Source organism: Vipera ursinii (assembly GCF_947247035.1).
Source record: "Vipera ursinii genome assembly, chromosome: 1".
NCBI lineage: Eukaryota > Metazoa > Chordata > Lepidosauria > Squamata > Viperidae > Vipera > Vipera ursinii.
The window spans coordinates 303722851-303736799 of record NC_139512.1 but is presented as its reverse complement, the minus strand read 5'-3'; the positions used below and the strand labels follow the sequence as shown (position 1 = coordinate 303736799).

General features: G+C 37.7%; 1 protein-coding gene across 6 annotated transcripts in view; it reads left to right on the top strand.

Moving 5' to 3' along the window:
* PSEN2 (presenilin 2) overlaps positions 1-11268 on the top strand; it is a 76404-nt gene extending 65136 nt beyond the window's left edge. For 4 of the 6 annotated variants that reach the window (XM_083376386.1, XM_083376385.1, XM_083376388.1 and 1 more), the window contains exons 9-11: positions 484-618; positions 4628-4746; positions 6354-11268. In XM_083376386.1, coding sequence (XP_083232512.1) covers positions 484-618; positions 4628-4746; positions 6354-6509 — 410 coding nt within the window. In that variant the 3' untranslated portion in view covers positions 6510-11268. The remainder of the gene's footprint in view (positions 1-483; positions 619-4627; positions 4747-6353) is intronic. The other 2 variants (XM_083376390.1, XM_083376389.1) reach the window with 2 other exon arrangements.
* Positions 11269-13949: the final 2681 nt, after the last annotated feature.

Here is a 13949-nt window from a genome sequence, read left to right as displayed (position 1 = left end):
ATATTCACTGGATTTCTTGCTTTTTGCAAGCTAATTATAAAGGGAAGCTTCCATGAGAATTATATGGGAACTACATTAGAAATCTCTGCATTGAAAGAGTAAGTTCAATTACTGACTGAATAACGTTCTGAATTCTTTGACAATTTATGTACAGAAAAAAGATTTTGCCAAGCTTTATTTGAGAGTAGTTTATTTGGTTGTAAGATTCAGATCCAGCGTGACTAGTCATATGAATCTGTGAACCTTGTAAACAACATTAGGAAAATCGTAAATTCTACACCCCAGCTCTACCACATCAGAGAACAAATCAATTATCTTCTCCATGACAACTGGTTTAAATCAATATTATTGCACAGTCCTGTTACAACAGAGAGAACTTTTATTCTAACAAGGTTTTTTCTTAAAATGTAATATATATGTAAATTGATTTTTTTTCTTTTTTGCTTATGTTTCTCTCATTGTTATGCCTCTAATTGACTGAAGAAGCAGAGACCCATGACAGTTCTTCACATGCTGAGCATGAAGTTCCAGAAATGAGAAACTCAACTATCGATCAAAGTGGCCAACAACTTGGTCAAATTGCCCGCAACTTTGAGGAAACCCAGGAGGAGGAAGAAAGTAAGCTGTAGTCACTTAAATTAAAAATTCACTATTGTTAATCCTTTAAAGCAAGGGTCCTCAACCTTGTCAACTTTAAGACTTGTGGACTTCAACTCCCAGAATTCTTTGCTGGCTGAGGAATTCTGGGAGTTGAAGTCCACAAGTCTTAAAGTTGCCAAGGTTGAGGACCCCTGCTTTAAAATAGGAACAGCTGTCTAAAAAGAATTATTTAACTGTTTTATACAGTTAAGAGTCATTTGCTGTTGGATAGGAGTTTTCTTCAGTTGAGCATTTAAATGAAGATGTCAGAGAAAGAGCTAGGATTTTGAGTATGAAAGAATATTGTCATCCTTTGTTTCGTTTTTGACATGTACCATCTGTGAAAAGTTCTAGGAAAGTCCTGGATTACAGCACATCTGCTTGAGATTAGTTCTGTTTATTCATTCATTTTGGCCCTGAATTTACCTTGTGGTTATAGTTACAAAATACAGGAACATTGGGTGCTTCTTTACCTTAATGCAGAAATAAAATGTTGGCCATTTCATACAGGGAGTGCAGAATTATTAGGCAAATGAGTATTTTGACCACATCATCCTCTTTATGCATGTTGTCTTACTCCAAGCTGTATAGGCTCGAAAGCCTACTACCAATTAAGCATATTAGGTGATGTGCATCTCTGTAATGAGAAGGGGTGTGGTCTAATGACATCAACACCCTGTATCAGGTGTGCATAATTATTAGGCAACTTCCTTTCCTTTGGCAAAATGGGTCAAAAGAAGGACTTGACAGGCTCAGAAAAGTCAAAAATAGTGAGATATCTTGCAGAGGGATGCAGCACTCTTAAAATTGCAAAGCTTCTGAAGCGTGATCATCGAACAATCAAGCGTTTCATTCAAAATAGTCAACAGGGTCGCAAGAAGCGTGTGGAGAAACCAAGGCGCAAAATAACTGCCCATGAACTGAGAAAAGTCAAGCGTGCAGCTGCCAAGATGCCACTTGCCACCAGTTTGGCCATATTTCAGAGCTGCAACATCACTGGAGTGCCCAAAAGCACAAGGTGTGCAATACTCAGAGACATGGCCAAGGTAAGAAAGGCTGAAAGACGACCACCACTGAACAAGACACACAAGCTGAAACGTCAAGACTGGGCCAAGAAATATCTCAAGACTGATTTTTCTAAGGTTTTATGGACTGATGAAATGAGAGTGAGTCTTGATGGGCCAGATGGATGGGCCCGTGGCTGGATTGGTAAAGGGCAGAGAGCTCCAGTCCAACTCAGACGCCAGCAAGGTGGAGGTGGAGTACTGGTTTGGGCTGGTATCATCAAAGATGAGCTTGTGGGGCCTTTTCGGGTTGAGGATGGAGTCAAGCTCAACTCCCAGTCCTACTGCCAGTTTCTGGAAGACACCTTCTTCAAGCAGTGGTACAGGAAGAAGTCTGCATCCTTCAAGAAAAACATGATTTTCATGCAGGACAATGCTCCATCACACGCGTCCAAGTACTCCACAGCGTGGCTGGCAAGAAAGGGTATAAAAGAAGGAAATCTAATGACATGGCCTCCTTGTTCACCTGATCTGAACCCCATTGAGAACCTGTGGTCCATCATCAAATGTGAGATTTACAAGGAGGGAAAACAGTACACCTCTCTGAACAGTGTCTGGGAGGCTGTGGTTGCTGCTGCACGCAATGTTGATGGTGAACAGATCAAAACACTGACAGAATCCATGGATGGCAGGCTTTTGAGTGTCCTTGCAAAGAAAGGTGGCTATATTGGTCACTGATTTGTTTTTGTTATGTTTTTGAATGTCAGAAATGTATATTTGTGAATGTTGAGATGTTATATTGGTTTCACTGGTAAAAATAAATAATTGAAATGGGTATATATTTGTTTTTTGTTAAGTTGCCTAATAATTATGCACAGTAATAGTCACCTGCACACACAGATATCCCCCTAAAATAGCTATAACTAAAAACAAACTAAAAACTACTTCCAAAAATATTCAGCTTTGATATTAATGAGTTTTTTGGGTTCATTGAGAACATGGTTGTTGTTCAATAATAAAATTAATCCTCAAAAATACAACTTGCCTAATAATTCTGCACTCCCTGTATGCTTTGGTGCTCTTAAGTTGGAGCCACAAAGAAATGCTACACTGTATGTAGGAAATAACTAAAACATTACCTTGCAACATGGGGTATGTAATCTTTTTGGGATGAGGACTCATTTAAATCTTAAGATCTGCTAATGAGTACACTTGGCCACAACAGTTAGTATGAAAGTCACAAAACATCCATTTTTCAGGAGGCAACAAGTATTTCAGGCACCCTGTACCATTCCAGAGAGAGCCTTAGGACCAAAACAGATTAATGCAAATTTATTTATTTATTTTATTTAAATGATTTATACAGCCACCCATCTTGTCGCAATTACTCTGGATAACATGCAAACATTAAAATAGTATAATGCACTATTTTAACAATATATTTCCTGCCTGAGCAGGGGGTTGGACTAGGTGACCTCCAAGGTCCCTTCCAACAACAACTTCTTCTCCTTCTTCTTGTTGTTGTTATTATTATTATTATTATTATTATTATTATTATTATTACTATTATCATCATCATCAACAACAACAACTGTATAAACTCATGAGGTCTTGGTTACATAATAACTCTCAAATAAAATCACATTACGAACAGATATTGTTACCGATGGACGAATATTTGTAAGTCTGAGTTGAACTGTGGTCGTTTTGGTGCTCTTTGAGCTTGGTTGTTTTCTTGCAGATGTTTCATTACCCAACTAGATAACAACATCAGTGCTACAAGGGAGCCTGGTTTCCTCTTATGTTATAAATGTCTTGCCCTGTCAGTGTTGATGGGAGTGTTCTTGGTGATTTCTTGATTAGTTTACTATGTGATTGTTTGTCTGAGTTGTTTCTTGATTAGGGAATTGTTTACTACTTGATTGTTGGTCTAGTATAGGGGTAGGCAACCTTGGCTCTTTTATGACTTGTGGACTCCCAACTCCCAGAATTCCTGAACCAGCCATGCTGACTCAGGAATTCTGGGAGTTGAAGTACACAAGTCATAAAAGAGCCAAGGTTGCCTACTCCTGGTCTAGTATTAATCTTAGTGTTACTCTTTGCTTATCTGGATGTTGATTACTGGTAAGGAGGTTTCCTTTTTAGCTTTTTTGTCTCTTTTCAATGTAGATGTTGTTTATCTCTTTGTGCTTATTGATGGCTGATTTGTCTGAGTGCCAGACTTTCATGAATTCTCTAGTGTTTTTGGACTTAGTTTGGTCTAGAGCAGAGGTGTCAAGCTGCCAGCCCACGGGCTGGACATGTCATCTGGAAGCCGTGCCCACCCCATTGCCAGCAATGGCAAAACTGTCCCGATACATTGCGCGACATCACATGACATCGCGAGTTTGACATGTCTGGTCTAGAGGCTCACAGTTTCCCCCACTCCTTTGTAGCACAGATGATGTTACCTGGCTCGATAATGAAATGTCTGCAAGAAAACCACCAAGCTCAGAGAGCACCAAGAACCGCGCAGATATTGTCCAAGTTCCTGGACAAAAGCCTGGAGGAACAGTCATGTCTTCCAAGCTTTATGAAAGACTGAAAATGTTGGGGTTATCTGATCTTTGGAGTGATGCTTTTCTACAAGGTGTGTATGGCACAGAGAAAGCATCTCTCCAGGGTCCAAGAAGATGGCATTGTTTCATGGAGGGAACACAGAGCATGCCCTTTGTGCTACACTTGGTAGGTGGGTAGAAACAATGGGAGACAGGTGGTCTCACAAAGAGGCTGATCTTACGCCATGTAGATCTTTACAAGAGATAATAGCACCTATAAAAATAAAAGAGGTCTTAGTTTTAAAAGGCAGAAGATTTGGTGTACAAAGGAAAGTTTCTGAGCGCCCTTTCATGTTCATAAATGTCATGTCTCCTTAAAATACAATTTAAAATGTGTATTGTAAGACAGATGCAGCTATCTGATGGAATTATGTTTACTTCTAATAGGAGGAGTCAAGCTGGGTCTAGGAGACTTTATCTTCTATAGCGTGCTTGTTGGCAAAGCAGCTGCCACTGCTAGTGGGGACTGGAATACAACATTGGCTTGTTTTGTAGCCATCCTTATAGTAAGTAAAATTAACACAGTAAGCCCAATACCATTGTACTTTCAATTTCTTTCCCTGCTGTGTTTCCTTTTGATTGTAAACCTGAGGATAAGAATTATCTCGCAATTGTGACCTCTCTGGGATTATTTTTTTACATGGGGAAAAAAGACAGATATGATAAGAAATACCTATTCTTCTGCTTTGTCCTTCGGCATACAATAAAACTAGGATAACAGCATGGATTATCAGCATTGGGTCCTAGACATTTGAGCACCTGGGACTGAAGAGTGAATCCCAATACGGTTGGGATCAGACTTAATTGGGGGGCTTACTCAAATGATAATGAGTGGGTTTTTGAAGAGGATCAGTTTGAATCTTTACGGTGATATGACATTCTGTTTAGCTTCCAGCATTAAGATCAGAAAGGTGATGATAACCTAAACATTATTTTCTTTTTTAACTTTTTTAACTATTTAAAACCTTAGCAACTCTAAGATATCTGGACCTCTACTTCCCAAATTTCCCAGCCAGCCATTGTTTAAACGCACATTTAGCACAGGTTTAAATATTTATTTAAATATTTGGTACTCAACCAGATAGTAAAAATGCCCTGAATTAAAAACAAACTACACAGAAGCAAGAACAGAAGAATGTATAGTTCGGGAATATATACTCATTTGTAATTTTAAGCAAACTTACAAAATTTTTAACATCCATATTCTATATTTCTATTAAAGATTAAAGATTCTTAAGGACTTTTTCTTTTGTGTGAATTTTTCACCCAGTGCTGTTTCTCCCAGTTTTAAATACTGCTAAAAACTGAATACTGCTGAAGCAAAGGTTTTCCACAGTTTTGCAGTTGTAAATCAGGCTGTATTGCTGTTAACAAGTAAATATTATATTGCAATATATATCTGAAAGAGGTAGACAATAAAATTACACAATAATTAATGATTATTGTGTAATTGTTTCAATTTCCTCAAGTATTCAAGTAAAGTAGCCAAGTAGGCACTGCTACCAGAAATTCCTCTTCCAAGATATTCAAAGGCAGCAAAGAAAGTGAAATGTTAATGTATAAATCCTGGTGTTTAGTTAGTTATACCACTATCTGTATGCTGCCAGAACCTTGAATTGGGCCCAGTAGTTGATCAGCTCCTATAACATGAGGAGGAATTAAACCCGTTTTGTTTTGTTAAACCCATTTCTATGGATCAGCAATCCAGCAGCTACAATTTGTACCAGCTGTAGACTTTGGTTCATCTTCATGGTAGTTGGCCATGTAGGCCAGGCATGTCAAACTTGCGACATCACGTGACATTGCGTGACATATTGCGACTTTTCCCCCATTGCCAGCCATGGGGTGGGCGCAGTTTTAGCATGATGCATCCGGCCCATGGGCCGGCAGTTTGACATGCCTGATGTAGGCCAACTTGCAGGAATCCAGCAGAGTAATAGCAAATATATGAATATCATCAGATGAAATAATATTTAATTCATTTCTTGTTGTACCTTTCTGGGCAAAACTCAGAAAGTATCACAGGATATTAATATTTTTAATATTTATCTGTATGAAAAAATGTTCCAGCTAGGTATATTCCTGCTGATCATGTTCCTTTTCTTTCTCTTAGGGTCTGTGCTTAACTCTTCTATTGCTTGCAGTCTTTAAAAAGGCACTACCGGCTCTTCCCATCTCCATCACCTTTGGCCTGATCTTCTACTTCTCAACAGATTATCTTGTGCAGCCTTTCATGGATACCCTTGCAGCTCATCAGTTATATATTTAAGAATAATGGTGATCCTGTTTAAGAGCAGGCCAATTTTCAGTGGATAAAACCTTGTGAATTTTGCACTTAATTCCATATCTTTTTCAAAGGATACACTAAAAAAAACCAGTTTTGCTAATTTCCCCTGGAACTACACAGCCGATTCTTCAGACTATTAATGCTTCAGGTATTAGGATCTATGCAGCCTGAACTTACTTGCACATATTCAGAGCTGAGTTCACCCAGAACATTTGGAGCATAGAATTATTATTGATGACTTTCCTCTTCATATTCTTCATCAATATATTAATTTTTTACTTTGTGTAGAAGGTAGATTGATTGCATTACCTTAAAGTAAAATGAAGAATCCGTCTTGAGAGAGTATTGGTATTGAGAAGTTTAAAGTCCACTTTATATAATCACACATAAAAATAATAATACAGGGTATTTTTTTAACATTGAAAAAGCACTCTGAGTGAAGTACAGGAACTGTCTGAAAGGAGAACAGAGTATAGGGAGTTGTGGTTTCTACAGCTACACCACTAAAAGTGGCCTGTTCAAAACTCTAGTATAACAGCTAACCATGGGCTATCATGGAACTTTTGACATTCCTGGTTTCCGCAGTAAAATCAGCAAGAAGCAAATCGCAAACAGCAGAGCTGTTTAGTGATTGTTTGTTCCACTGGGAAGCTTAGTGCTGATATAGATTAGCTTACCTTCCATGTACTCTAAATGAAGGTATCTGAATCTCTGGCTAGGTTCCTATGTCATTCTTAGCCAGATTTCATGTAACTATGATTTGCTGAATAATTGGCTGTTTTCATGTATTTAAGCCACAAATCGTGATTAATATTTATGGGTTCAATATGCTTAGCGACCTCATGTTACATGCCCTGATTTTATTTTCTATCAATACCGTTTCAACTAAAAACAAAATGAGAGGTAAACTGATGCAAAGCACACCATGTCGGTTTTTATAGTGATGGGACACAATCTTGCCAGTTTGCCTTCTGTTAAATGACTGCCTGTGTCCACCATTGCAACAATTTGTAGGAGCACCTGTAAACTGTTCTCAAACTTCCAAATGTACTGCACCTCACAGAGATTAATGTGGACCTTAAACTGGGTTCGCATAATATACTAGGCCAAAATTCAAATAAATCACATTATGAGTATAATGTGTGAAACCATGTCACTCTCTCATTCTCATCTGCCCATTTTGTAATCACAGTTTATTTGGCATTGCTCATTGCTCAGGGACGCGGTGGCTCAGTGGGTTAGGATGCTGAGCTTGTCGATCAGAAAGTCGGCAGTTTGGCGGGTCGAATCCCGAGTGCTGCGTAACAGAGTGAGCGCCTGTTACTCATCCCAGCTTCTGCCAACCTAGCAGTTCGAAAGCACGTAAAAATGCAAGTAGAAAAATAGGGACCACTATGGTGGGAAGGTAACAGCATTCCATGCGCCTTTGGCATCTAGTCATGCCGGCCAAATGACCACGGAGACGTCCTCGGACAAGCGCTGGCTCTTCGGCTTTGAAACGGAGATGAGCATCGGCCCCTAGAGTCGGAAACGACTAGCACGCATGTGCGGGGGAACCGTTACCTTTACCATGTATGAAAAATGACCCAAGGAAAGGAGAACTCACAGCATAGTTCTAATTCCATTCATGAATGACCCCATAATGACCCCATAAATTAACAGCAAGCAGGTTCTCTTCCCTTCCTAGACTGAGTAGCAATAATGTGACCAAGAAGCCATTCAATAAAGAGTTGACACTTGATCAGTGGAGAAAGTTTGGACTGTTTTATTCCTTAATCATGAATTCTGTGGAGGCTTATCTTGTACTCCATCAAAGGATGATTTTTTTTATGCCTATTGATAAAACTAGATTGGTTTTTGCTAGTATTCTGGAAGTACGGACAGTTTGTCTTTCCCTGGTTTCTGATCTTCAGAAAGTCCTATGCTTAGAGTAAATGGCTTTTATGCATAAAGCATGATATGTAAAGGGTCTAATTCACTGAATTTCTCTTCTCCAAAATAGAACAAGACCACATGCAAAGTAGGCTAAAGTATTTATTGTGGTACATACACTAGTAACATCTTTTTCATTAAAAAAGATAATTTCCCTCCAGATCAATACTTTATTATCACCAGGAAAAAAGGAAGAAATTAAAGGTTAACTTGTTACCGTTCTCAAAATTGAGTTCTTGCTGAAAATAGTATTGGCTACGAAAGTAATACTTTCATTTCCATTTTGACTCCTTTCATTTCTCCCACCAAATCCCTTTAATATTCTGTTGCATCAGAACTATTGTTCTGCCACACCTTATTAGGCCAGCTTGGCACAGGAAGTTTTATTCCGTTTCATTTTGGTATGCAGTCTCATATAAAATAGAGCCAGAGAAGCTTCAGTGATATTGAAAGTTATAAGGAGATTTGATACATTAAAGTAGATTGCAGTTCACTTCCAGTGGTTTCTTATGTAGATAGATACGTTACATAGCTACTATGAAGTGAACTGTGAGGATCAGTACACCGTCTCTGTTAGCTTATTGTGTGCTTGCTTTTTATTCCTTGCAACTCATGTTCCTTCATTTCTCCCCTACAGACTCCTTTCTGACAAGTCAGTGCATTTAGATATCTCTTTGCATAAATAAAGTATTTATTTTAAGGGGGAGATGAGCATTTTACCCACCTACATCAGATTATTTCTTACCTTAGTAGTAACACATAGAGCTAATGCTGGGCAAACTGGAACTTTAAAAGGAGACTCTTGACCAGCTAGACTTGGGTTTCTTGCTTCAGGAAGATGTAGATATTTTATTGTTTTAGATAAAATAACTGCATAATTGGTTAATCTGTTCAACTGGGGGAAAATGCCAAGCAGTAGAGGTCAGAATTTCACTTTCCACTTTGGATCTTCTTAGTAAAAACAACTTAGCATTGGCTTTCCGGTGAATTGTGTATGGGAAGAGAAAGTCACTTTAGAAGTGTTTTTAGGAATATTATATTTTTTTTAAATTTAAAAGTGAATTATTTTGCAATTGTTACAGCTCATGATAAAATTGAAAGGTCACATTGGGTGTATTATAAAAATTAGTCTAAATAAGAAATTGTTAATTCAAGCTTCTTTCTAGGGATATCTATCATTGGAGGATTTGCTTTTTGGTGCTTTATACTTGGCATTAGAAAACTGAGTTTTTCTTTCAGTTGTTACTATTTGTGGGGGGGAAAAACTTGCTTGATTTAAGTGCAAGGGAATAATGAGTTGACCCTGAATATATTAGGAAATATAAAATATTTCCTAATTTTTTATAGGTAACAAACTAGATTTGGGGCCAGTTCAAGATAGAAAAGTCCAATAGTACACCCTACTCTTCTATATCTTAATTTATATTTCACATATTCAGAAGAATTCCATTACCATTAGTGATACTGACTAGGGCTAACAGGAACTATAACCAAGCACATTTGAAGGGCACCAGTTGGCAAATGTGAAATGCCCTCCTTGAGCCAAATCTGATATGTTTTACACATGGCCTGATCTTCTACAGAGATTAGCATATATCACATTTAATTCTATAACCCTATAGCAGCTTAACCAGAATTATTTGGTACAGAAGGATGCATATCTAGCTAAATACTTCTGTCCAGGGCCAGGATGGAGAATGTTGGAGCCTTTATATGTTGAAACAATTCCGGCAGCCTCAACCAGAAGGCTATTCCTTGTATAGCAATATTTATACAAGGGCTGTTTCGCATCCCAAGTAACAAACCAATCAAATGAATATTGCACTTAAAATCCCTGCAAGTTCTTATTGCCAATGCAAGCAGAATTAAGATGTGTTATCTTTTTGCTGAGAGAAAAGATTTTACAGTTGACCGGTATGTGGAAGTATTTGAGGGCATAGGTATATCTAAGCATGTGTGTTTTTATATTCTGCAAGTGCAGCTTACAAGGCATGGCGTGGCCCTAGGATCCTCAAACATTGCCCATCCATGATCTAGGTCTTTTCTTGTTGCTTCTTCATAAAGCTGCACCAGTTTAATATACATATTAGCTGCTTCTCAATAGACTTGGGACCTTTTTGCAAGACTTTGCTGGCCTAGAGAAAATGTGACCAAAAGTCAAGTATATATCAAATAGAATATGAACAGATAGATTAGGCATGTCAAACTGCCGGCCCGCGGGACAGATGCATCATACTGAAACCGTACCCACTCCATTGCCGGCAATGGGGAAAAAGTCACGATATGTCACGCAACATCACATTTTTATTTATTTTTTTATTTTAATTCCATTTACATCCCGCCCTTCTCCGAAGACTCAGGGCGGCTTACAAGCTTAGCAGTAGCCTTCATTCTATGTATATGCCTGCTTATTAGGGCTTTCACACACACCCCAGCGGCATGACGTCGCGAGTTTGACATGCCTGACATAGATGCTTACATAATGCTCACTTCCTGATACATTCGTGAAACAATGCTTTTAAAAATGTTTTAACAGGATTTTCCCTACCATTTTAAAATCTTTATTCCCAAATCCATGAAATACAGTACATGTCTCATTTGTTTCCTTTAGAATGACTTTAATATAGGTCAGAATTTGAATGCATCCAGTGCAGCCTTTTGCTTAAAAATAAGTGTGGGCTTAGTTAAGGCTGGGTGAGAAATAACTAGGAAAATGTATGTATATATGTATGTATGTATATATATATATATATATATATATATATATATATATATATATATATATATATATATATATATATATATATATATATATATGTTCCACAATGAAAGAAAAATAGAATGTGCTTAATAACAATGTTTTATATTATTTTTGCATAAATTAATAAGTAAATTCTGGATAACAAAACAACGAAAAATCCCTTTGAATGCATTTCTAATTTGCTGGTTCTCAAGATGGACATAGTATGTGTGCAGAGACAGTACAAATATACAGTATATGTACAGGAAATTATTCTTAAAATATGATTATTGAAAATGTAATAAATACAATAAAGTGATGGTATAACTACTAAGCACTACTGATTTGTATACTGGAGTTAGTCTGGTGGGAATAGCTAACAGGCAGGAAAATTGGATTTATTTAAGGTCATTTAGATTGTACCAATTGTGCCATTCTACCAGGAAGACAATGAAGCAAGAAAAAAATAGTTTCTGTATTCAACTACAATTCATTTTCCTTATTTATTTGAGATACCATTTTTTTAGTAACTAGACGCAGAACTGGCAAGTTTCATTTATCTATTTTGACATAGGAAAAAATTGATAACTTTTAAATGATCATGAAAACTTTTTTTCATTAACTTGAAAAAATAAAGTCAAAATACTAAAACCATTCCACTTTTTCCAGGTGCCACATTTTCCTCTGCATTGGATTTTATATGTTATTTACACAACTAAAGTTCAGAAAACTAAATAGCCTTGTTCGTATAGTGCGCCAATTTTAGCAATAAAAGCTAAATCAATTTCTGTGCTTCCAAAGTTGAATATTGTCTAAAAGAAAATTGCACTAAATTAGCCACTCTTTGGCCATCTGTTCTCAGCACATGATAACACACAAAATGTTTCACGCAATAGATACCTCCACTTTGAGGCCGAGTGGCTAATTTCCTATTTTGGGGAAATGCCCTTCGTTAGAAAAAAAATCAAAGAAACGAAGTATTGTGAAACATTTCGCATTTTGTCTGTTGCTGAGGGCTAGAGAATGACCAGTTTAGTGCAGTTTTCTTTTAACAAATATGTATTTTTTATTTATTTAAAACTTATATGGCCACCCATCATGTAACCAACTATTTTTCTCCGCTCTTCAGAAAGCTCCATCTGCCACTAGAGAGCAGTGTGGCGATAGAGTAACTTTTCTCTTTTAAGAAGATTCAAACTCTGTCTTCGGAGCTTTGTAGTTGTATGAGACCTCTAAAACCTTTACTTTTTAAAGTTATGTTGCTATTGTCTTCACATAGGTAGCATAATAAAGCAGAGGAGTGATGGAAGACAAGAGTTAAAACAGAATGATGAGGAATAGACCTATTAACGTTCTGTTCAGGAAGCATTCTTAAGACAGACTGCTGGAAAAGCATTCCAGCCCTGAGCGTATGCTAACAAACGAAACGGAACAAACACACCATTGTAAGAGGAAAACACAACAAATAACAGTTCCTCTCATTAAATGAAAAGTGCAGGTTTTCACCATTGATCAAGCACTGCCTAAACAAGAAGCCAACTGGTCTAGATCATGTCTAGAGGACAAGGTGTCCTTTAGATGTGTTGGACTGTAACTCCGTTATCCCCAGCCAGAGTGGAAGGATTGTGTTAAACCTATGAAAAATAATCATGTCCTTCCCCAAAACAGAGTTGTTTTAATATAGTTTCAAGTTACCCTCGCTCTTAAGCAGTGAAACATGTCAAGCCCAAGAGGAGGGTGTGAAAAGAGCACAATGTGCTCCTGCAGGAGAGGCCTGCAGTTTCTCTTATAGAGCATCCATAGTATTTTGTTTATGACATTTCTGTCCCATGCTCAGAATCTAATGCACGAAGCCTTTCTTTAGCCACTTAGCTGAACTCAAAAATGATCTCACTGGCTAATTATGGGTTCAGTTTCAGTGAACAAAGATTTGCAGCTGAGTTCTTGCCTATGTTTAAAAAGATGACAAGCAGGATAAAGGTGGGTGGGTAGGTGGGTGACATACCATGGCCGGAAACTGACACACTTACTGAAAATGGATTGTGCTTTATCAGCGGATACTGGCAGAAGAAAGGACTTCAGGATAAAATAAGAAAAGATACTCTGGTGCTCTCTAGATGTTTTTGGAAGATACTCCACTTGCCATTGGCTGTACTGGTTGGGGCTAATGGGAATTAGTCCAATGTGTCTCTGGCACCATGTTGCCCATCTGCATTGAACGATCGACAATAGCTTCAGGAAAGTAACTATCGGGAAGAGGAGAATAGCACTGGTATTTCCCCTAGCAAATGGTTTGCTTATATACTTATTTACTTTATATTATTTATTTACTTATTTATTTGTCTGAAATAGTATAGGTTTCCTGTTTGAGGAGGGAATTGGAATAGAAGACTTCCAAGATCATTTTGTTATTCTGGTATTGTGTTATTTACCAGGTTATTTTTATAATGCATATATACGGTACTTGGTCTTTTTGCTGAGTCAGCTGAGAATTTCAAAACAAGATTCACAAGGGGAAAAATCACACATGTATTCTGTGTTGCCACATAATGTTCCCTTCAAGCCTGTACCTCTGAAAAGCCCCACCTCCAAGAAAAGGTAAGTACTTGTACATAATCTTATGAAAATCAGCCTCATACAAAAGATACTTGTCTTCCCAATTGCTCTCTCTCTCCAGTATGCACATCATTCTGGTTACCAAAGTTATTAGGGGTCATCTGTTGTATCTTTTCCCCAGAGTGGGGGAGGCA